The 24,978-nt window shown below is 37.2% G+C and overlaps 1 protein-coding gene and 1 long non-coding RNA gene across 12 annotated transcripts in view; one reads left to right on the forward strand and one right to left on the reverse strand.

Moving 5' to 3' along the window:
* Window positions 1-23,636, forward strand: part of LOC147361138 (ankyrin repeat domain-containing protein 26-like) — a 67,727-nt gene extending 44,091 nt beyond the window's left edge. For 9 of the 11 annotated variants that reach the window (XM_086334741.1, XM_086334742.1, XM_086334745.1 and 6 more), the window contains 12 exons: window positions 417-554; window positions 2,635-3,591; window positions 5,208-5,360; window positions 8,560-8,630; window positions 9,395-9,488; window positions 10,455-10,567; window positions 12,103-12,232; window positions 16,564-16,854; window positions 17,441-17,658; window positions 18,891-19,119; window positions 21,474-21,519; window positions 22,653-23,636. In XM_086334741.1, coding sequence (XP_086190867.1) covers window positions 417-554; window positions 2,635-3,591; window positions 5,208-5,360; window positions 8,560-8,630; window positions 9,395-9,488; window positions 10,455-10,567; window positions 12,103-12,232; window positions 16,564-16,854; window positions 17,441-17,658; window positions 18,891-19,119; window positions 21,474-21,519; window positions 22,653-22,789 — 2,577 coding nt within the window. In that variant the 3' untranslated portion in view covers window positions 22,790-23,636. The remainder of the gene's footprint in view (window positions 1-416; window positions 555-2,634; window positions 3,592-5,207; window positions 5,361-8,559; window positions 8,631-9,394; window positions 9,489-10,454; window positions 10,568-12,102; window positions 12,233-16,563; window positions 16,855-17,440; window positions 17,659-18,890; window positions 19,120-21,473; window positions 21,520-22,652) is intronic. The other 2 variants (XR_015139802.1, XR_015139803.1) reach the window with 2 other exon arrangements.
* LOC147361137 (uncharacterized) overlaps window positions 1-24,978 on the reverse strand; it is a 101,543-nt gene that overhangs the window by 76,143 nt on the left and 422 nt on the right. The gene's annotated exons all lie outside the window — the stretch shown is intronic.

The following is a 24,978-nucleotide window of genomic DNA, read 5'->3' on the forward strand; positions in this document are numbered from 1 at the left end:
TGTTTTCTCAGTGGAGGAATGGACATAAATCAAGCTTAATCATTAACATAATGATTGGCATTTTTGATACCTTAGGCAAAGTAGTATTCTTAATTCCAATCCATGTATTAACTTTGGCTTTTTTATGTTAAAATACAGGCTAACTTGCATTGACACTGTGAAGAAACTAGTGAAGTGCTTTGTAAAGAAATTTTCCTTCACAATACTATGTCTGCTTATGTTTTTGCTCTGTGACAAATTTAGCAGGCATTTAAATTAAGATCTGAGTTATTCACGTGGAAATAAAGATCCTTGTGCTTAAAAAGGCTACTTCCTTTAAACAGTTTTTTTCATTTTAAATTCTTCTCCTAAGCTTTTAACTTTTTTTTTTTTTTTTTAATGGTATGGGCCCAAAACTTCATATAATGTCTCTCCAGGTTATAGAAGAGCGAAATGACACTCAGAAGCAGCTTTCTCGAGAACGGAATGCCAGAATCTTACAGGATGGAATTCTGGCCAATCACCTTGCCAAACAAAAGGAGATAGAAATGACTAATAAGGAAATGAACTCTGAGGTATTTTCTGTAGTCATTTTCAAATATGTGTATATGTCTCTGTGTATGTATATATTTTAAAAACCAACACTATACATCATAGAAAGTGTAGAGGATTTTGAAAGCCTATATATCTATGCTTTGAGGAGGGAAACATTTTCCATCTGTTGGATAAAGTAATATTTGTAATTCAAATCCGTTTGTCTGCTGCAGATAGGTAGTGTCACACGATGGCCTCATCCAAGGAGAGGCCTTTAATATTTTCCATAGGAATTGATCTCAAAGTTTTTGCAACTATCCTGGAAAAGCCGGCACCCTGATTGTGGTTTAGACAAGGAAGACTGTGTGTGCTCCCCCATCGACTGCGCTACCCGACCAAGTCCCTCTGCTTTGGAGTGAACGTGTCGGTCACTCCATGCCCGTCATACCTTCAGTGTCTAAATCAGAGTCCGTTCTTGGCTCCACTGTCATTTCTTTAACCAATACCCTGTCAACGACCTTTTCACATCATTTACAGGTTTTCAATTTCTAAAAACTGTGCCATCAGTTGTTAAAACACTTTTGAACACCTTGAAAATTTGTTTCTTTAGAACAAACTTATAAAAGTCCCCCCTCCCCCTCTAAAGAAAACAAACCTTTGCTATTGACAATAGATATTCTGGTTGTTGGTAGTGATGTCATTTCCTTGAAAGATCACTAGGTTAGTTTATCACTTCCCTGGTAAGGAGGAAACTATAGGCAGTTCAGAGACCACATTTTGGATGTCATTCCTCTGCTTGTGAGAAAATGAGCACTCTGCTCTGTGAGTGCCCTGTTTCAGTACAGGGAACTTTTGAAAACAGTGATAGATATGCCATAATATATATTAGTGGTGATTACTGTGTTTTTCGTTGTATTTCCCCCATCTGACTATTTTAAACATTATGAAGAGATAATGAAAGTTATTGCTGTAGCAAATAACTCATGATAATCTAAGAAGAGCTCTCTACATTTTACCTTATTTATCATTAGTGTGTGTACCATGAGTGAAATAAGAGGCTTACTGTGTGTTTGTACTAGAGAAATAACTGGTTTGATGTAAGAGGACTTCTAGAGTCAGAAGACCTGGCAAAAAGCCTGCAGCTTATTTATATTTTTAACTTCTTCCTTTCCAGAATTATAGCTAATGAGTTAATTGATGTTTGTAGAAGTGCTTTGGAGAAGGCAATGGCACCCACTCCAGTACTTTTGCCTGGAAAATCCCATGGACGGAGGAGCCTGGTAGGCTGTAGTCCATGGGGTCGCTAGAGTTGGACACGACTGAGCGACTTCACTTTCCCTTTTCTCTTTAATGCATTGGAGAAGAAAATGGCAACCCACTCCAGTGTTCTTGCCTGGAAAATCCCAGGGACGGGGGAGCCTGGTGGGCTGCCGTCTATGGGGTTGCACAGTCGGACACGACTGAAGCGACTTAGCAGCAGCAGCAGTGTGTATGTGTTAATCCCAACATCCTAATTTCTTCCTTCCCATACCTCCCTTTCGCCGATGGTGACTACTGTAAGTTTGTTTTCTATGTCTGTGAAGCACTTTGTGTTTTGTAAGTAAGTTCATTTTTAGATTCCACCTGTAAGCAGTATGATATAATACTTGTCTTTGTCTGACTTACTTCACTGAGTGTGATAATGTCTAGATCCAACCTCCCTGTTGCTACAAATAGCATTTCATTATTTTTTATGGTGTAGTAGTATTCCATTGTATAAATATACCACAGCAGATGCAATTTTTAAGTGTAGTCAGATCTATACATCTTTTGTTTAAGCCTTCCCAGGTTCGTTGTAATTCAAAGAAAAGCCTTTCCAGTTCTGAGCTTCTTGAAAAGTCTCTTGGGGTTTCTTTTTTTACTTTCACGGATTCATTGTCTTCAATTAAATTTTTGAACTTTGGGGTATTTCTGCTTGTATAAAGTCTGAGATTTGAATCGAACCTTATTTTTTCCATTTGGAGACGCACTTGGTGCAGTCTTTTCATTGTATAAACATACAGGTTAGTCTTTGATTTCAGAGGAAATCATGGAATGTCACTTTATTGAGTACTAGCTAAAAGTCTTCTTTGTTTCACTTAGGTTTCTGATAGTTGTGAAGAAGCAAAAGATCTGTTGCACAAAAACCACATGCTGCAGGAGGAAATTGCCATGCTAAGACTGGAGATGGATGCAGTGAAAATTCAGAACCAGGAAAAGGAAAAGAAATATTTTGAGGACATTGAAATTGTAAAAGGGAAGAATGATGATCTTCAAAAGGCAATAAAAGTGAATGAGGAAACGTTAACAAAGACTGTATCCCACTATACAGGCCAGCTTAATGCTCTGACAGCTGAGAATGCAATGCTAAACTCTAAGCTGGAGAACGAAAAAGAAAGCAAACAAAGACTGGAGACGGAAGTGGAATCCTACCGTTCTAGACTGGCTGCTGCCTCACACGATCATGATCAATGTCAGACATCAAAAAGAGACCTGGAACTTGCCTTCCAGAGAGCAAGAGACGAGTGGTTACACTTGCAGGACAAAATGAAGTCCGATGTGGCTAATCTAAAAGATAATAACGAGATGCTTTCCCAGCAACTTTCTAGAGCGGAAAGTAAGTTCAATAACCTAGAAATTAAGCTGCATCACACTAGAGATTCTCTCAGAGAAAAGATTTTGATGTTAGAACGTGTCCAGAGAGACCTAAGCCAAACCGAGTGTCAAAAGCAGGAAATTGAACACATGTATCAGAACGAACAAGGCAAAGTGAATAAATATATTGGAAAGCAGGAATCCTTAGAGGAGAGATTATCTCAACTCCAGAGTGAAAACATGTTGCTCCGACAGCAACTGGACGATGCACAAAACAAAGCCGACAGTAAAGAGAAGACGGTCATCAGCATCCAAGACCAGTTTCAGCAGATCGTGAGAAAACTTCATGCCGAAAGTGAGAAACAAGGTCTGATGCTGGAGGAACGAAACAAGGAGTTAGTCAAGGAATGTAATCATTTAAAAGAGAGAATGTATCAGTATGAAAATGAGAAAGCAGAAAGAGAAGTGAGTATCCAGAAGAAGAAATTCTCCGACTTCCTGAAAGAAAGTTCAAAGTGATTCTTGATTCTGGCTAAATGTTGAATCTAGTTGAATATAAAAAATACATAGGCTGTGAATCTATGGTCTCTAAACCAGCCTAAAAGCATACCTTATATCCAGCAAATGAAAATTAGACCCAAGAGATGTTTTACTTTGAGTAGAGACATCATATTGCTTTGAAATGTTAAGAGATTCAGTTCTAAATTATTAATATAGATAGTGTTAGTAATTTACTCTTTTACTATTAGGATAATAATTTTAATCTTTATGTTACCACATTTCAGTATCATGATGAAGCAGATAAATGAAATGCTCAAACCTAAAATGAATATTTCAAAATTAAGTTTCAATTACATGGATTACCTTGACAGTCAATTCCAGGTTTCCCAGATGCTATATTTTATATATTGTACTTTGGCTTCAGTAGCTTGTCATACCATTTTGTCATATTTGTTGGTATAATTTTAATTTTATTTATATAAATTTGAATTAATTTGGGAGAATTTCAGCCTTGAATCATTTTTTCTTATGGCCTCTCAACTCTTTAAAGGCGTCTATTTGTCATTGAATCATAATTTGGGACTCAAGTGGTGAGCTTTAGCCAAACTATTCCTGATTTAATCTTCCCACTGCTATTTATGTTATTTACTTAGAGCATTTTTACAAACAATTTGCTCGTAATTCTCATTTTAAGGATCAATTAGTATCATGTGAATACAAATTTGTCCACTAAAAATGAAGGGTGGCAGGATTCATGAGCAGCAGGAATGGAGTGAATCAGGGAGAGGGTTGTAGGGGCTGCGGTCTGGAGGCAGGTGGAGGCTAGGATATTGAGGCTCCTTGAAGGCCATGGGAGCAACCTTACTTTTTAAATTTCATTTTTCTTTTATATTGGAATATGGTTGATTTACAATTTTGTGTTAGTTTCAGATGTACAGGAAATTGATTCAGTTATACACATATCCATTCTTTTTCTGTTCCTTTTCCCAGGTAGGTGACTATAGAATATTGAGTAGAGTTCCCTGTGCTCTCCAGTAGGTCCTTACGGTTAGCCAAGGGCAAAGTGGGGAGGGGGGATAAATTAGGAGTTTGGGATTAACATAGACACCCTACTAGATACAAAAGAGATAAGCAACAAGGGAATGGCCCCATTTTTCTGCTGAGGTAGGAATCTATTGGAAAGATCTGAGCACTGGTTGGAATATGTGAAGATCTCCAAGATCTCAAAGCTTCTAATAAAAAAGGAAAGGAAAATATTTCCACACTGTGGAATTTTCCATCACTTTTCCCACCTACACACTTGTTTCTTTCTGGACATGAGGTGGTGAAGCTCTGCAGATTTATTGGGAGGGGCAGGGCGTGGTCAGTGGGGCCACGTCCTTTGTCTCAGTAACTTAATATCAGGAAGGCTGGAGGGTGGCCCCTTCTGTGTCTGTAACCAAACTCAGTGAGGAGGAAAAAGAAGGTGAGTTGCTGTCTGTGGTGATAATTTTCAAAGTCCATATGTTGGAGTTATCTATTATTAACATAATGTAATTGTAAAGTGATTTGATAAACTCAGTGACAGAGCATCTTATTAGGCAGGTGTGAGACAACTTCAACAAGAACTGGCTGATACCCTGAAAAAGCAGTCTATGTCAGAGGCGTCACTGGAGGTCTTGTCACGTTATCGTGCCAACTTAGAAGTTGAGGCACAGGATTTAAAGAAGAAGTTAGGTCAACTCACAAATCAGGTATGTATGAAATTGAATGTGTTGACTGTGTTTTAGGACACTCACTTTCATGGACAGCTTTCTATTTTCATTGCAAGTGATTTACTATAATTTTATTATCTTTTTAATAAAACTTGACTATCATTCTGCCATTTGCATTATATATTTTTTCTTATATTATTTACCCTTAGGAAAGTTAAGAATTGTGCAGCATTCTGCACAGAAGTTGAGAGACTGTTTCTTTGAAACAATACTTTTTTTGTGTGATAACTGTATTGCCATGATAAGGCAAGCCAGATAAAATCAGAGGATGTTTAATGGAATGTTTCAGGAAATTATCATTTCTCATCTTCACTTATGTCAATGACTGTAGAGTTATATATATATTTATTTCATGGATTTCAGAATAACTTGTGCAGAAAGGGTATTATACAAACTAGCTGAAGTTAGGCATTGCCTTCTTTTCATTTTAGATATATTATAAAAGCCTGGAGGTACTCAGATGGTGTATAGTACGTACATCCAAATAGAGAATGAAGATTATTTAGATCCTGCCATTGGATTTTTTTAAAAAGCTATTGAAATATAATTCATGTATCATATAATTCACCCACTGAAAATGTGTAGTTCACTATCTCTTAGTGTAGAAAGGTGTCACCTGTGACCAATTTTAGAGCCTTTCCATCACCCCGAAAAGGAAACCCTGCATCCCTTAGCCACCACTCATGGCCCCCCATCTCCCTCAGCCCTAGGCAAACACCAGTGTAGTATCTGTCTCGGTATTTCATTAAATGGAATCACACAGTGTGTGCTCCTTTGTGATGAGCTTTTCTCATTTGATGTCATGTTTTTGAGTTTCATCCATGTTATAGCACGTTATCAGTTCTTCTATTTCTGTTGTCTAACAGTAAACAGTATGTGGCTAAGCCATTTGTCCATTCACCAGTTGATGAAGCTTTGGGTTGTTTCCACTTTGAGGCTATTAATAATGCTGCTGTGAAACACTGATTTACAAGTTTCTGTGTGGACATGCTTTTGTTTTCCTGTGGTTGGATTTTATCCTCAGAGTTAACTGGCTGATTTCACCTTTTCTTGGCCTTTGCTCAGACTGTCCTTTCGGTGTTCACAGTTTTGTTTTCTCTTGGGTAGTCCTCCATTTATTCAGACCTGGTTCCCAGTCTCTTCTCACCCATGGAGCTTTCCTGACTGTCCAGTTCTCATTGAGCCTGTTCTCTTCAGCCTTTCTCATCTAGTCTGTGAAGAATATTTTAGCCCTTAATTTTACACTGTTGTCCTTTTTTTCATGAGGGAGAATCTTGTCTAAGTATACATTGGTTTAACAGGGAATATTTATTGATATGCACAATACTTGTCTTCATAAATGGAAAATATTTCAGCTTAACAGTTGTTGCTGCTAAGTCGCTTCAGTCGTGTCCGACTCTGTGCGACCCTGTAGACGGCAGCCCACCAGGCTCCCCCGTCCCTGGGATTCTCCAGGCAAGAACACTGGAGTGGGGTACCATTTCCTTCTCCAATGCATGAAAATGAAAAGTGAAAGTGAAGTCGCTCAGTCATGTCCGACTCTTCACGACCCCATGGACTGCAGCCTACCAGGCTCCTCCGTCCATGGGAGTTTCCAGGCCAGTTAGGACACAACTAAGTACTTTTTACCATACCAATAATTTCCTCTTGGAGATAGTGGTATAGTAAAACTTTTATTAAGAAACTAAATTCTATTAGTCTAATAGAATAGAATTGTTCTGTTAAATGCTCATTTTTTTCCCTGACTCTGGAAGAAAAATGTAAATTTTCCTTCCTTAATTATGCAGCCAGAAATGGGATTTACAGATTTCTAGCCTTTCACCAACTGTGAGGTTCTGGAGTTGGCTTCTCTGATATCCATAGCTTGTAACCTTAATTTTCTCATCCGAGTACTTGCTAGACATTAACAGTTGCTAGACATTACAGTTGGGAATGAATTGATTCAGAACTTTGATTTAGCAGTAGGGTAATATTCCCATGGCAGTGACTTCACCCTTCCTCTGATGGTCATGTAAGGTCTGTACCACTCCATCCAGGAGGTGCTATTTGCATATTAACCCATGGTCATTGTCCACTGAGTAGTATAGAGAGGAAGTAAGTTACAAATTATTGTAAGTGGAGAACACTGCTAGTTGGTTAGTGGAGTCAGTGACCATTTTTGAAGTACTGGATGCATATGTTCTGGGCCTCATGCTCCCCCTTACTGCCACTTGGAATGGTATGGAGAGTGATTTCAGTGTGACTTGTGTTGAAGACGACTTCTGTTGGCATGACATCTGCCTGATATATCAAATTGTTTTGCAGATAAAATACAGCGACAGTATTTTGCAGATAAAATACTGTAATAATGCCAATTACAAACAGTTCTTATTCTATGCCACTTCCTCTTCTAAATAGTTTTTGTATGTGGTTAGTCATGTCCGATTCTTTGTGACCTCATGAACAGTAGCACCCCAGGCTCCTCTGTCCATGGGATCTTCCAGGCAAGAATACTGGAGCAGGTTTCCTTCTGGCAATACTGGAGCCATTTCCTTCTCTAAAGTACGTTATGTAAACTCCACAATATAATCTTCCAAACATCCCACTGAGGTTGATGCTACCATTATCTCCATTTTATGGATGGAGAAACTGAGATGCAGAAAGGTTGGTTAAGTGATTTGCTCCAGGACACGCAGCTCAGAACTGATGGAACTGTGACACAGGTCCACACATTCTGGCTCCTGTGTAGCTACTGCCTCTCACTAGTTCCTGAAGCATCCGGTTGTCACCAGCAGCAGTGTTAGCTCTCTTAACAACCGGAAGATCTGTGGTCATTTACATATGTGGATATTTAAAGTGATGGCCGATGTGGAGCCTGGATAAAAAAAAAAAAATTTGTTTACCATAAGGTAGTTTTCTGTCTTTCCCCATTTGAGTAGTTTATAAATTTGTGTGTTTGAGAAAATCTGATTTAAAGCATGGATGATGTTTGAGTGCTAGAGGAGAGGTCAGTAACCTGCAGAGGGCAGTCAGGAAATATTTTCACTTTTTGGACTGTAAGGTGTCTGTTGTAACAACTCATCTCTGCTGTATGGCAGGAAAGCAGCTGTTAACAATATGCAGACAAAAGAGACAAAAACCAATGATGGCGGATTTACTAGGTTATTAGTAGTTAAAACAGTTTTTTTTTTTTTTTTAGTTGCAAGAAGCACAGGATCAACTTACAGAGGCTGTGAGATGTGCTGAGAAAACACAGGATCGCGTCCAAAAGTACGATTTAAAGCAGCGTAGAAAATAAGTATAAAGCAGATAAACAGTATAATATGAGAATAGATCAGTAGTGATAATAAACACATTATAGTGAAGCTGTGTAACATTTCAGCTTTGAGCTGTTTTGAGATGCATAATTTCCCCCCATTATTTCCATATTTTGCACATTATCCACAAGTGAAAAGTGAAAGTTTAATCGCTCAGTCATGTCTGACTCTTCACAACCCCGTGGACTGTAGCCTTCCAGGCTCCTTTGTCCATGGAATTCTCCAGGCAAGAAACCTGGAGTGGGTTGCCATTCCCTTCTCCAGGGGATCTTCCTGACTCAGGGATCGAACCTGGGTCTCCTGCGTTGTCAGCAGATTCTTTACCATCTGAGCCACCAGGGAAGGCGATTAGTCACAAATAGAAAAACAGTACAGTGGCCAAATCATCTACTTTTCAAAATTCTAAGAACCTATGTAATTGAACCTGCAGATGTTTGTTCAAAAACAGTGTGATATTTTAAAAATCTATGTGTGAAGGAATGCCGTGACAGTCCAAGGGTTAAAACTATGCCTTCCAAGGCAGAGGGTGTGGGTTTGATTCCTGGTTGGGGAGCTAGGACCCCACGTGCCTCACAGCCAAAAAACCAAAACATAAAACAGAAGCAATATTGCAATCAATTCAGTAAAGACTTTAAAAATGGTCTACGTCAAAAAAAAAAATCTTAAAAAAAAAAAAACCTATGTGTGAGAATAATTATTTTAAAATCTGCATTTTAGGCTTGAAATTGAAAATGCCGAGTTACAAACTACAGTCAAAAAGCAAGCGGGCAAAATTGAACAGCTTCAGAAAAACCTGTTAAGTTCAAGATCGGTAAGTCAACCTCTTGATTTCTGTCATACTGAGAAAGGATTTTAATTTTTTTACCAGTAATTTATAAGAATATTTTGGACAATGTGAAAAGTCTCATTGATTAGCTTATTATATTTTTATTGATACTGCTTGCTACTAGTACTGTGATTCCTCTATAGAAGAAGTCGACTGAATTCATAAAATTAATGATTTTTATAGTAAGATTTTAATTTAAAAAATTGTGACAGTCCAAAAGCAATATTTTATATAAACCACATTTTGTTTGTTCATTCATCTGTCAATGAAATTCCACCTTCTGACTATTGTTAATAATGCTGCTTTGAACACTGGTACACAAACATCTATTTGAGTCCAGAAATTTGAGTAATTATTTGATTGAGAATTTTGAGTTTCTTTTGTAATCCAGATCTTTCTGTGAGATTTTTGATAATGAATCATTTTAAATATTGTAGTTTGTTCTCTTCATTAAGAATGAATACTATGTCTGTATAGAACCATTTTTTTGAACGAGTGTATTTTTCATTTGTTGGATTTTTTTTTAAGAGATGGGGGTTGCATGGGAATTTTTCAAAGATTATTTTAGTAAGGTGTGACTTAACAAAACCTGGAATATCTTGCACCATTGATGAAAATTATTTTAGAGCTTCTCTAGAAAGTAAAATGTAAATATAGGCAGTCTTTAAAAAACTTTCATTAACATTTAGTATTTTGTGTGTAAAAGTCTCTATTTTTAACAAATAAATGTTGGCAATTTAAATTCCAGAAAAATGATGAAATGAAAAATCATTTTAAGTTGTTTTAAGAAAAGTCATCAATTTTGAAATCTGTTATTGGCATCAATCAGGTTTAAAAACTGTGTTTACTATAGATTCATATTAACTTGTGAACTCATAAGAAATAATATTTTTAAAGAGTAAGTCTCTCTAGTTGTTTAAAAATAATTTTCTTAAATTGTTTTTTTCTAAGTCTGAGGATGAAAAGGAACAATTAAAGAAATACATTGAATTAAAACAATCTCTGGAAAATAGCTTGGACCAAGAAAAGAAGAAAAACAGTGAGTTAGAAAAAGAGATTACTGGGTAAGATTTTAATATTTCTGATAATCTCAACTATTAATTAAAATATAATTTTATTTTATTTAAAACCTTAGACACAAATTCATTTTTTATGTGTATTTTCATTATTAAACACATTATCCTATTTCAAAGTTTACTGTGGAAAGTCAGCACAATCTGAAATGTTTTTGAATGCAGCAGTGTTATACTTATCTGTAATAATTTCTAAAACAGTAACAACCGTGCCTCTGCATATAATAATGTCACTCTGTTCCTCATCATCTATGCTGAATTTTTACTTCTGCAAAGTATCTTTGTTCTTTTTGGTAATCCTACCTTCTTTTAATTGTGTTCCTTCCCTTCATCATTCAAGTAATTTATTATCTAAAAACTTACCTGTGTTATTGTTGAACAACATTAAAAAGTATCTTGATTTGGCTTATATTTTCTTTTTGCCCCAAAATTTTAGTTATAAAATGTACATACAAAAATCTATGTGTAACTTAAAGAATAATAAAATTAGTGACCATGTTTTGATCAGTAAGATAAAAAACTGTTTCTGTTTTTTTGCTGAGTATGGTTAACCCTCATCATCTACAGATTCAGCCAACCCAAGATCAAAAGAATTCAGGGAAAAAAATTTGAGAAAGTTCCAAAAAGCAAAACTTGGATTGGTCTCAAGCTGGCAACTATTTCCATAGTGTTTACACTGTATTTATAGCTATTTACAAAGCGTTTACATTGTATTAGATAATGTAAGTGATCTAGGGATGACTGAAAGTATAGGGAAGATGTGCTTAGGGAGACTTGAGCATCCATGGATTTTGTATCCACGGAATGTTGGGGGATTTTTGAACCAGTCCTCTGTGGATGCCAAGGGATGATTATACAAAGGCTTCCTCTCTGATTCTCATTAATATTTTTCTCTTTTAATTTTCTCTACATTGCTTTGCATTTTGTTAACAATGTGCTGGGCAAGATTTCTACATCTCTTAAAACAGTCTTGAAGAGACTGGTACACTCTCTCTCTCTTCTGATTTCCTTTCTTCTAAAACTCTCAGCCTGGGTTATTTCCCACTTAACTTAGGCTCCAAAGATTTTTCTTCTTTTTTTTTTCAATTTTGAGTGAGAATCTTGTTGGTTTTTTGTATCTACTTTCTTTTTGTAGAGGCTATAGTCAGTAGGAACAAATGTGTCTTGTGTCTTTTCAAAAATCATTCATATATCTCTTCATCTTTAGCTTGAATACTGATCTCTGGTTTATAACTAATATTTAATAATAAATTAATATTTCACACTAGCATGCTAAAAATTGACATTAACTTATTTATAAGAACTCATATATTACATATATCACTCATAGTATATTTAAATGTGATAAGATTTTTCTTCATAATATTTATCTAAGATTAGAATTTAGTTATTATGCTTTCAAGGAATATTTGAACAATGAGAAAGAATTATAATTTATAGATTTGTTTTGTCTGATAGAACATACATCTGTTTAATTACTAAATATCTGCTCTTAAAGAACTTACTCATTCTATACATTTCTACAGATTTAAGAAACTCTTAAAAATGACAAGAAGGAAGTTAAATGAATATGAAAATGGAGAGCTTAGTTTCCATGGAGATTTAAAAACCAGTCAAACTGAAATGGATATTCAAATTAATAAGCTAAAACATAAGGTAATTTTTAATCAGCTTTAGAACCCCAAAATCACTTAATTTGAGGAAATATAAATCATTCCATGCTTTGACCAGTGAAACACAGATTTGTTTATTAATTTTTTAGGTTGGACACCAGTAAAAAAGACAGCTTTTTCCCTATATCATTTTTAGATAAAAAGGGCACACTCTTGACTCTCTCTGTCTTGAACCCTGGCTGGTGATCTGAAGCTGAGCAGCACAGCATTAGTGACCCCAAAGCATCCGTTGTTTTTGGTGACAGATTTGTTGAAATCTAATGAACATACCATGCAGTTCATTCATTTGAACTGTACAGTTCAGTAACTTTATTGCGTTTAAAGAGTTATACAGGCATTACCACGTTAGAACATTTTCATCACCCTCCAAAGAAATCACCCTGTGCCAGATTTCCCTTCCTGATCTTCCCAGCCTGAGGGAACCATGACTCCACTCCCTGACTGTGTAGATGTCCCTTTTCTGGACATTCCGTGTCAGTGGAATCACACAATATGGGATCCTTTGTGACTACCTTCTTTCATTTAGCATAATATTTTCAAGGTACATCTAACATGTATCAGTATTTTCTTGCTTTTTATTGCTCAATAATATTCTATTGTATGGATGTACCACATTTTATTTATCCATTCATCATCTGATGGACCTTTGGGGTTGTTTCTACTTTTTAGCTAATGTCAGTAATGTTGCTGTGAACATTTATGTCTAAGTTTTGGTGTGAACATATTTTTTCATTTCTTTTGGGAATACAGTTATGAATAGAATTGCTGTATTACACAGCAACTCTGTTTAACCTTTTGAGGACCTGCCATACTGTTTTCCAGCATGGCTGCATCATTTTATATTTTTATCCAAAGTATGTGAAACGTTCCCATTTCTATACATTCCTGTCAACACTAGTGATTACCCGTCTCTGTGAGTATAGCCATCCTAGCAAGTATGAAGTGGCATCTCGTGGTGTTTTATTTCTCTCTCTGAGGAGAAGACAATGAAGATTGAGTTCTAGATTAGTAACTACTCAGAGCTACCCATCTCTTTTAGAATTTCAGTAAATTGAGATGAGGTCAAAAGTCTGATTTTGGTAATTAAACTATTTCTAGTTATTTCTTATAGTTCAAATCATATGTCTCATTGCTTACTAGACTTCATTGCTTTCAAACTTGAGCAGAAATTCTAAGGAGTCACACCTGCCTATTTGTAAGAAATTGTAATTGAAGGGAACCCTGAAAAAACTTCTTCCTGAATAGTTCTTAAGCCTTTCTTCTAGTTATATGCTTCTTCTCATCAACATTGTCATTAAAAATCTCACCCTTTATTATATTCCAGTTTATAGGAGACCAGTTTCTACCTGCATTTAAGTTATGTTTCTTTCTCTTTTTCAAAAATCCATTTTTCTGTTTTTTCCTAATCAGCTTTAAGTTTAGTGGCTTCAATAAAAAACATTAGTTTTGTTCAAAATCTACTTAGGAAAAGGTGGCCAGGACGGCTGGCTTCTGGTCCCCTCGGCTTCAGGTGGGGCAGCCCGAGGGCTGGGGGCTGGAATCGGGTGAAGGTGTGTTCATTCCCATGTCTGATAGTTGGTATCTGTGGTTGGCTGGACTTTGGTGAAGGCAGACAAGTGAAACACGTACCCTGAACACCTGGGCTCTCTGCAGCCTGGGCTTACTCGCAACATGGAGCCTGGTTCCCAGGTTGAGAGCCAGGCAGAGGCTCTGCTGCCTTGTCTAACCTCGCTTTGCAGTTCACACAGCATCACTTTCATCATCTTCTGTTCAATAGGAGCAAGTCACTTATACTTGGCCTATATTTTACCTTTTTTACAGAATAAATTTCTAAAAACTAATGGGTACATTTAAAAACTAGCACAGTTAATCACTGGCCACAATTTTTTATATTACTTCCAATGAAAAATACTTTTCCCCACCCATTCCCTCACAAATCTCAGTTGTTAACAGTGTCAGGCCCAGGCTCAAGTAGAGGTCTTACCATCTTCATCAGGTACAGATGGCACATGGGGATGAGGTTTCTGGATGTGATTTCTAGAGTGTGACCCTGTGAGCACAACCCTCTCAGTACTAAGACTTGAGAACTAAAGGGACAAGTTATCTTCCACCCACACTCCCACCATTCTGCTGAATGACGAGACTCTCCTGTTCAGAAATGGGAAACGGGAGGCACTGTAGTCCATAGCAGCTCTGAGGTCCAGTTTGGTGCTGCCAGCTCTGTGATGAGGACTTGGTCCTGCCCATGGGAGTGCTTCTCTTTTGCTCTACCCTCTGAGCTCTGTGTGCTGTCCTTTTCATAAGAAATGACCTCTGTCTGTTGCTGAGTCATGTTTCTTAAGCCAGCTTCCTCTTTATTGAACTTCTAAGAAAATCCCAAAGGCCTATTCTCATTTGTATGTCTTGGTCTCTGTTAGGCCGAGCACTGCTTTTTTTTGCTACCAAGGTTCTCTTTAAAGCTTTCAATGTCCTGTGAATTGGATTGGGGTTCACGTCATTGGAGAGGCTACCCTCACAAATCTTTTTTGAGAGAAGCTTTGCACCTTGGGCTTCTTGTGAAGCTTTGTAGGATGATGCCTTTAAAATTCTTATGCCCTTAAAATCTTTAAAGGAATTTGAGGCGCCACCTTAAGTCTTTCCAGGGTCTTAATGAAGGGTTTTACAGTCTACAGGCTTTGCCTTTAGACCATGTTTTCCTGGCAGCACCCTAGATTTGATCTTAGCCCAGAAGCTGTTTCTCTCTTTTAGCATCATGTGACCACTGGACATGTGGAGATGCTATAAAGGAGATAAAAGATACTGAACCCAAATATAATTGAGCCTGGTTCCTTTATATTTAATAGTCCCCCCCCTTTTTTTTGATAGCTTATCCCTCTCATTGATGTTACTTTCAGCTGGTTCCTAGCAAGAGTCTCCTTTCCCCTGTGTTTCAGTGTTGTTTTCTTCTCTTGCCTAGAAGCTGTCACCAGCAGCCTCTTTAAGGGCCATCAGGATTCAGTTTACAATGTCATGAAGCCCTTTGGGTTTTCATTTCTTTCTCTGCATCCATTCAGATCTCACCTACCTCCAGGTTGAAGGGCATTCTCACATCTTTTAGTTCTTTTTTAATGGCATTTTTGATATCAGTATCTGTGCCAGGTATTTATTGCCAGCAAATTGTATAATAAAGCACATCAAAGCCTAGTGGCTCAAAACAGCATTTACTTTGTTCACAAATTTGTGTTGGGGCAAGGCTCAATGAGTGAGGCCAGCACGTTTCTTTTCCAGTCAGCATCAGCTGGGATGTCGTGAAGGTGGAGACCAGAGTCATCTGAAGATTAGTTCATGCACAGGTCTGGCAGTTGGAGCTGGCTTTTGGATGGGGCATTAGTTGGGGGCGGTCAGTGGGGACACTGACAAGGTGCTCAGTATGTGGTCTGGGCTTCTTCGCAGTGTAGTGACTAATGCTAAGGGTGGGCTTTCCCATAGAGCAAAGGTCAGTTTCCCCAGACTCTGTCCAAAATCAGTTACTGAGGCCAGCACATATTTAAGGGGAGGGAATTTCAGAGAAAAGTGTCAAAGAATTTGTAGACAGTTTCAATGCCACCACCTCCACTCACTTCGACTTACTAAGTAATCATTCTGTCTAAAGGAAAGTTCTTTTGAACTCGGTGTCACTGAAATTCCCGCAGATTTTTTGTTGTTTTGTTTGGTATGTTCTGTTCTGTGAAAAGTAACAAATGGTTACAAAAATGAGGCATTTTTTTTGTTGTTCAGAAAAATGTATGGATCATCTCACTAAGCGATTAGGAGATGGTATTTCTTTAACCTTTTGAATTATTTTTCTTTGGAATGCAGTTCAAATTAGCAAAAACTATTCATAGTTCAGAAAAAGACTTATGGGATTATAACCCATATTTACAAGATTTATTAATTAAAGTCTTATTTTCACAATCTTCTTTTGGGAAGCATTTATTAACTCAGCCCTAGATAGCTCAATACAGTATCCCTCAAACTTCTGTAAAACATGGGGCATTAAGATGGGGGGAAGGAGTAAGAGACATTCTACTAAGAGGTGACTTGTAGTCATTTTATGGAGACAAAATAGAAAAGAGTGTAAAATCAAGTGCACATGTTGTGTGACAAAGATGAGGACAGTGAAGAATATATTTTGTGACTCTTGGTGGTTTGAACTTCTTTCTTGATTCTCTGAGTAATCCCTGGCCCTACATTCTACAATACAGATACCATCGTATCTATTTGGTCCTGGGTTTGAGTTAAGCTGTGCTCAGTCCACTTGCCTCATTACCAAACAGTATTGTTTTATTCTTGCAGATTGAGGATCTTACAGCAGAGCTGGAAGCTGCATCTTCAAAATGTCTGCACCTGGATGCAAAAAATCAAGTTCTTCGAGAGGAGTTATTATCTATGAAAGGAATGCAAAAGAAGTGTGAAAAACTAGAGGAGAAGAAAAAGAAGTTGGAGCAAGAAGTAGTGTACCTCAGAAGTCATATAGAAATGAATATGATCGAACACAGTCAAGTAGAGCAGTATAAACGGGAGATTGAAGAAAGGGCGAGACAGGATCTCGTAGAGAAATTAAAGGAAGTCAACCTATTTTTGCAGGTTAATTTGTTCATCTGTTATGTGCTTGAATTCACCTCATTGTAAATTACATTTTGGATCTATACAGCTTATATGTTTCCTCTACTTCCCTTAGAGCAGTTGGTTTGGTAGTTTTCTGGAAGGAAGGGGGCACTTGCTTCTCCCTTTAAATATTTCCGTTTCCATCACAGTTATCACCAAATTGACCTATGAGAATGATTCTCACTAGAGAATCCTTTCATTTATAAGACCAATTGGTATAAAACAAGACTACTAGGAGGAAAAGAAAATATTGTGGTTTAGAACTGGTACCATCCTCTTGAGTTATCTTTAAGTTGTCTTGTTCAGTTTTTAAAATTTTAAGTTGATCCTCTTGTTCTTTGAATTATCAGATTACATAAGCACCACTATAATAATAATTCCACTTTAATTTTATAATTCACATGTAATTCACCTCACATTGACGATAATTGTTTTAAACTTCTGCTTTTTTTTTTTTACCTTTAAAATTGCTTTCTGAATCACTGACTCAAAACTAAAGGGAGCAAATATCATTTTCCAGGTTAATGATTATTTTTTAAATATTATCTTTTTAAATTTGCCTTAGATACAAGCAGCATCTCAGGAGAACTTAGAGCAGTTACAAGAGAAGAATAATGCTTCCATAAGAAGTCAGATGGAACTCAGAATTAAAGACTTGGAATCTGAACTCTCCAAGGTGAAAACTTTGCAAGAAGATTCTCATAAAGCAGAGTTGGAAAAATATAAGCAACTCTACCTAGTAGAACTAGAAGTTAGAAAGTCGTTGGAAGGTAAACTAGACAAGTAAGTCAAAACACAGAATCACAGAAAGAAAATTTAGCTCGTTAATTTGTCTCTAAAGCCTAATTTGTATAGAGCGCAGTTCATGAGATGAGTAGGAAGTGAAAGCTAACTAGATGGTCACTGCTAGAGGGCGCCCTGAGACAAACTATTAATACTGTGTCCTTTTAAGTTTTTCTACACTGCATAAAAGGCATGCTTGTCAAATTGGGGGCAATTAAAACAGGGGTGAAAGGCAGGATAATTCACAGAGTGGCTAGAAATAGTATGGTGACCTGAGTGGGGGTGTGGAGGATGCAAAGGGCAGATGGCACCTCCAGTGCCTAGTCCAGGTTTCCCCACTGTCTGAAAGCAGAGCACTCCTAGGAAGCCTTGCATAAGCCAAAGCAGCATAAAGCAAAGAAGCAGGCACCCGAGGGCACGTTCTGCTAGTTGAAGCCTAAAATGAATATGCACAAGTGAAGCACAGGTGCTCCCAGATAGGCTTCAGGGTTGTGGTGACTTGACACTGAGATGTGGGGTGTGGCGTCCAGGGAAGGAGCTCAGTGGGGCCAGTCTGCCTGCTTGGGGAGCATGATGCCTCTCACTGTAAAACGTACACTGAACCTTTTTATATGAAATCAAAAAGTCTCTTCAAAAAACATTTTTTTTTTTGATTATCAAAAACAGATGCCAACGTAGGCCTTTCCTAGAAGTGAAGTGACATAAAGTGAACTTTGGAAAAGCAGGGGATACTTGTAATTGTTCCTGGGGCTGTTTTAGCTCTTTTCAATCACCTGCTGACTTTCTTGTCCTCCCCTCTAGATTGTGACTCTAGATGATTCCTCAGAGCCAAAAGCTTAATTTCTCCAAGGTCATGAGTGAAACGTGTATACAAGGGTGGTGAAAGGAAGCACTTGAACGTGGCTTTGTGGGACGGGGTGTTTCTTCATCCCTGAACTGTTTCCTGGAGGCAGGTGTGTCTCAGAGGCAGCAGGTGTCACTGTGAGACCACCTCCCTTTCTCTCTGGTGCCCTTTCTCTCCTCTCCCAACTGTGACTTGTTACTTGAGGAGCCCCAGACACATGTGTACTTCTTTAGAGCAAGATTACAACTGTTATTGTTTACAGGAGGTCTGCTCCGTGTTTTCAGTGTTCAAACAGTTTATTGGGAATTCCATATACTATATGGAAACTTTAAAAATGCAAATCATTTTGGGAAACATGAATGAAATTGGTGTTTTCCATCTTCCCCAGGACTCATGAGAGGCTGGCCGTGATCAGCACCAAACTTGAGGTGGAGAAAGAGCAGAACAGATCTTTACTCAGCACTCTTAGCACGAGGCCAGTCCTGGAGCCCCCTTGTGTTGGAAATTTCAATAATCCTTTAGTGCTCAATGGAAATCTTACTCCAAGAGCAAACGTAGGTTTTTCTACCTCAATTCCACGTCCTTCGAATAACAGCATGGAGACTTACTTGACCAAGGTTAGTTCTATTATCTTTTTTCCACTGGGTTTCAGATTTCTGATATGAATGATCCTTGTTTTTAATTTGGTGAACTTCTGAGTTGTTTATTTGACTTAATGCACACAAAGTAAAAGTCATAATTAGCTGTGCTAATAAAGGAGACAGAAATTTTATGATTTTTTTGTCCCAGAGTTCATTTTAAGAGATACTTACTAAATTATTAAATTTCTTGAAAAGCTATGTTTAAATTCTACTTAAGAAATGAAATCTTATTACCTAGTATCCAAAAGTATTCTTTCAGATGTTTCACTTCCTTTCTAATTGACTTCAGTTGGCAATGGTTCATAATCATTTCCACACTCTGCTGTACCCAATGAAGTTTTTCTACCTCTAAGCATAAGTGAATCACTGGCATCTAAACACTAACCACATATGGATGCTTTTTGTTTAAAGGAATCCTAGGTAAATCCTTTTTATGAATTAAGTAAACTTACAATACTAAACCAAAACATTAATTTCTAGTATTTGCTTAACATTTTTTGTCATTTTCTTACATTTTGTCATTTCTTACAAAAATGACATTTTTGTCATTTTCTTTAATTGCTATTTTACCTATAGCATTTTTATTTAAAATTAAAAAAAAATCTTGCTGAGTATTTGTAGAATATTTCTAGATTTGTAGTTAATGCAAACATTTAAACATTATAAATGAAGCTCACTTTATCTCTATCTTGACATCACCTGGATGAATGGTATCTAAGATAGTAATGATGGGGAGTCTTTAAATTGCAACCAGTTTTTACTGTTTAATCATTGTGATTAAAATATCCATTTCAGTCAGTGCACACAGGTTTATGGTTTTGATGGTGTTTTCCTGATGTTTGTGGTGCACAGAGAAGTAGCCCTTGTTAAATGCAGTCTCAACCTGTTTTCTCATTTGGCTTCTTGCCATCGTAGGAGACCAATTAAGGTTTCTTTGACAGCACTGCATCTACGTTGGGTCTTAGTACTTGAGAGCTGTGAAACTGGAGGACGTGCTTTAGCTGTGTGGTTACAGTGGGCCTCCGAACACTTCATCCCAAGTCAGACACTTCCCCACGCAGGCCTAAGAGGAGGAAGCAAATGCTTGACCCCTGTCCCAGGGGCAGGCTGCCTACTGTTCACCCAAGTTCACGGTGCTGTGGGCACACTATGGGAGAAGTTCCTTCTCATAAGGAGGGTAGGAGTATAAGTCCTCACCTTGAGACTTTTCTCCTTCAAGTTCCCTGTTGAGTGTTTTTTAAAAAATTATGCTTTATAAATTAACTATATCAACTGACTGCTACATATAGGAGTTTGATAATAATTTAGTCTTGTTCTTGCCTTTAAAACATGATTTAGTTAGAAAGCTACTGTGTCATGTCATGCCAAAAGCATTATTGAACTATGTAAGGTTTTACATATTCATTTTCTCTGTTATAGTTAAAAATCTATGTGTTTTTTCTTAATTTAAGGAAGTAGCTGGCATAGGACTATGGACTCAGTAAGAAAGTCATTGGCTTTGTTACTTCTTTTGTAGAATTATGAACTTTGCCTAAAGCATGACTCTCATACCTTAAGTTTTTTTTTTTTTCACCCAAAGAAAATAACCTTTAAAAAAAAAAAACAACTTTTATGTGGAACCATATTATATAAAATGGAGACAAGTATAAAGCCTTTTAGCCAAAGGAGTGGCCAGAGGTCCCGCACTTGTGACTTCTCAGTTCCTCAACCCTGCAGTGACCCCTGTGGGACCTTCCCCTTCTATGGGACATAGTTCGGAAGCTAACAGTTATGTGTTAATCCTTCTCACTAAACACCTTTAGAATAAAACCTTGCTGGTACATTGTTTTCTTATGTATAATTTTCTCACCTTTCTGTGTTTTTGTTAAATGGAAAAGTTTAAAGAAAATTGCAGATGTGTTCTCCTTAATAACATTCAACTCAAACTACTTCCTCCATTTGAACAGGATCCTCACCTAGAAATCAAAATAAAGGTCTCAGAAGTATGTATTTAGGGCAGGAGCTGTTAGGGGGAGAAGATAGTAATCTTGTGGGTCATTCCTAGGATCATGGGTCATTCTCTAATTCTTTGAAATTATGTGTACTTGATATACTGATATTTATTGTACTTTTTATCAGATTAAATAACATTCCATATATATGTTCTCTGTTATTTATAAGCGGAATAAGTAGGAATGCATTTTCTTTTATGTGATTATTTTTCTACTTAAGTAATCTTCAAGTTAGGTCTAGTCTCTCAAAGTATTATTTAAATTTAGTAAGCTGTATAACATTCCTATGATAATATCTCTTGCTTAACTTAAAGATAAATAATATTTGACTTATTTCAGATGCGGCAGGAGTTGGACAGGAGTATAACTAGAGAACTAAGAGAAGGTATGTTGCCGAAATGTATGAATTAAATTTAGATACTGATTTCTGAAATACACTGTAAACAATAAATGGCATCTCCTTCCACTGTTTGGATAACAGATGCTATGTTAAATGTTTTTTCTTATACATAGCTAATGAGAAATGTGAAAGCATGAGCAGTCACAGTGAAAAGTATTCTTCTTCCTCATTTATTCATCATGTTCCATAGTTTTAAAAAAATCTCAAAAGGTCTATGTATTTCTATTTATTTCTGGCTGTATCCTTTCTCTACTGCTGCCATCACTGTGAAACTGTCCATCTGCACCCTGACACCATTCTCAGAAAGCATGGAGTTCATCAACGTCTCAAGTGTCTGGTAGTGGTTAAGGTAGAACACCCAGACTCAAGCGGTCATGTTTGCGTAGCTGTCACTTGGTGGGCGACTTAGTAATTTCTGTGTCATTGACTTTGTCACTAGTTTCTCTCTTGCCCTCAGGAAAAGCTCCAAACACCTGCATCAGTTTGGGTCCTTCCAAAGTAGTTGGCCTTATCTCTTTACCACCTTACTCTGGCCCTTAGCTGTGCATCTAACCAGCCAGACTGTGTAGGATCCCACAGATTCGTTTCCTCACCTCTGGTCTTGTACTTGCTTCTCCCCTCTGTCTCTTGTACTTCTTCCTGTCCTTCAGATAGCTACTTCCATAGCACCTCCACCAGAAAGCTGGCAGCATTGACACAAAGCCGGCTGTCCCTTCTGAGTGTTCCTTGTGCCATCTTGTATACCTGTCTTAGTATTTATGACTCCGTATGGAAATTGTCTGTTTATCTATTTTTACAGTTTATGGCATTATCATTTCTCAGGGTGACTGGGTCACCTTCATCTTGTAATTCCAGTGTTTGTCACAGCACCTTAGCAGATAGTTATTGAGTAAATGAATGAAGAATGAGAAAGCCAGAAGCTCTGATACTCAGCCACATGTGGGAGCGTGGGCTGATTATATATAAATTGTAATCTTGTATTTTGTTTTCTGTCATTTATAGATATGTTTCATTTTTCAGAGCACTTAGAAATATCTCAGATTTTTGTTTTTTTGTTTTTCTTTACTAATACTGAGTTAAATATTTTAGAGAAAGAATGTAATCCTTTTTCTTTCCAGCTGCTGCTGAATTTGAATCTGAGTCCTATGGATTGTCTCCTCTAGGAGCTACAGATGGGTCAAATCTGTCTGAGGACCTGCTTTTGAAAACATCACAAGAATATGTACAGATTTTGAAGAAAAAATATATGATCTGAAAGATAAATAGTAAAAATTTCCCTTCTGGACTGTTTTCATGACATTTTAGTTGTTTCTCATTAAACATGATGAGAAAATCTTTATTAAAGGGAAATCTTTTTGTGTGTATGATGAAAATTTATATGGTATTTTAAAAATACTTTTAAGTAGTATTAATACTACTTTTAAACAGTACTATCCAAGTACTTTTGGTACTAAGTATTTTCTCTGCAGCTAACTTAAGCGATTTAAAAACCAGCACTGTTAAGTTTTCCATATTCAAAGTGAAAGTGTTAGTCACTCAGTCGTGTCTGACTCTGTGACCAATGGACTGCAGCCCGCCAGTCTCCTCTGTCCTCCACTATCTTGTGGGGTTAGCTCAAATTCATGCCCATTGAGTTGGTGATGCTATCCAACCCTCTCGTCCTCTGTTGTCCCCTTTCTCTTTCTGCCTTCCATCTTTCCCAGCATAAGGGTCTTTTCCGATGAGTCAGCTCTTCACATCAAGTGGCTGAAGTTTTGGAGCTTCAGCCTCAACATCAGTCCTTCCAGTGAGTATTCAGGATTGATTTCCTTTAGGATTGACTGGTTTAGTCTCCTTGCAGTGCGAGGACTCTCGAGAGTCTACTCCCAGCACCACAGTTCAAAAGCATGAATTCTTTGGCAGTCAGCCTTCTTTATTGTACAACTCTCATATCCGCACATGACTACTAGGAAATAGTGTATATATGTTAATCCCAATCTCCTAATTTATCCTTCCCCTCATGTTTCCCCTTTCATAACCATAATTTGATTTTGAGATTTTTTTGAGTTGCTTTGTGTAAATAAGCTTATTTTTATTAAATTCCACATGTAAGTGATGTGATACTTGTTTTTCTCTGTCTGAGTTACTTCACTTAGTATTGTAATTTCGAATTCCATCTGTGTTGCTGCAAATGGCATTGTTATTTCTTTTTATGGCTGAGTAATATTCCATTTTCGTTGTGTGTGTGTGTGTGTGTATACCGCATCTTCTTTACCCATTCTTCTGTTGATGGACACTTGGGTTGCTTCAATGTCTTGGCTACTGTAAATATTTCTGCAGTGAACATTGGGGTGCATGTACCTTTTTGAATCATGGTTTTCTCCAGATATATGCCCAGGACTGAGACAGCTGAATCATATGGCAACTCTGTATTTAGTTTCCATAGCAACCTTTATAGAGTTTTCCACAGTGGGTGTACCTAGTTGCATTCCATAAGCAGTGTAGAAGGGTTCCCTTTTCTCCACACTCTCCAGCATTTATTGTTTGTGTATTTTTTGGTGGTGGCTATTCTGATTGGTGTGAAATGATACCTTATTATAGTATTTCTGCATTTCTATAATAATTAGTGATGCGGAGCATCCCTTCTGAGCATCCCTTGTGTGCTTTTTGGTCATCTGTAGGTGTTCCTTACAGAAATGTGTATTTAGATCTTACACTTGTTTTTTTGATCAGGTTGTTTGTTTTTTGATATTGAGCTCTTTGAGCTGTTTGAATATGTTGGAGATTAATCCCTTGTCAATTGCATCATTTGCAAATATTGTCTCCCATTCTGTGGGTTGTCGTCTGTCTCATTTACGATTTCCTGCACTGTGCAAAAGCTTTTAAGTTTAATTATATCCCGTTTGCTTCTTTCTGTTTTTATTTTCATTACTCTAAGAGGTGGATGAAAAAAGATCCTGCTGTAATTTATGTCAGAGTGTGTTCTGCCTATATTCTCCTCTGAGTTTTACAGGACCTGTCTTATATTTAGTGTTTAGTCCATTATAAGTTTATTTTTGTGTATGATGTTAGGGAGTGTTCTAATTTCCTTCTTATACATGTAGCTATTGAGTTTTCTCAGCATCACTTATTGAAGGGGCTGTCTTTTCTCCTTTGTATAGTCTTGCCTCCTTTATCCTAGATTAATTGACCCCAGGTACGTAGGTTTCTCTCTGGACTTTCTGTTTTGTTCCATTGATCATTCAATATATTTCTGTTTTTGTGCTAGTACTGTGTTTTGATTACTGAAGCTTGCAGAGTAGTCTGCAGTCAGGGTACCTGATTCTGTCAGCTCTTGCTTTACTTTCTCAAGATTGCTTTGTCTATTTTGGGTCTTTTGTTTCCATACACACTGTAAAATTTTTTGTTCTAATTGTGTGAAAAATGCCGTTGGTAATTTGATAGAAATTGCACTGAATCTGTAGA

Source organism: Bos grunniens, chromosome 13, assembly GCF_055505025.1.
Source record: "Bos grunniens cultivar Pamir isolate PY7600 chromosome 13, Bosgru_T2T1.0, whole genome shotgun sequence".
NCBI classification, from domain to species: domain Eukaryota; kingdom Metazoa; phylum Chordata; class Mammalia; order Artiodactyla; family Bovidae; genus Bos; species Bos grunniens.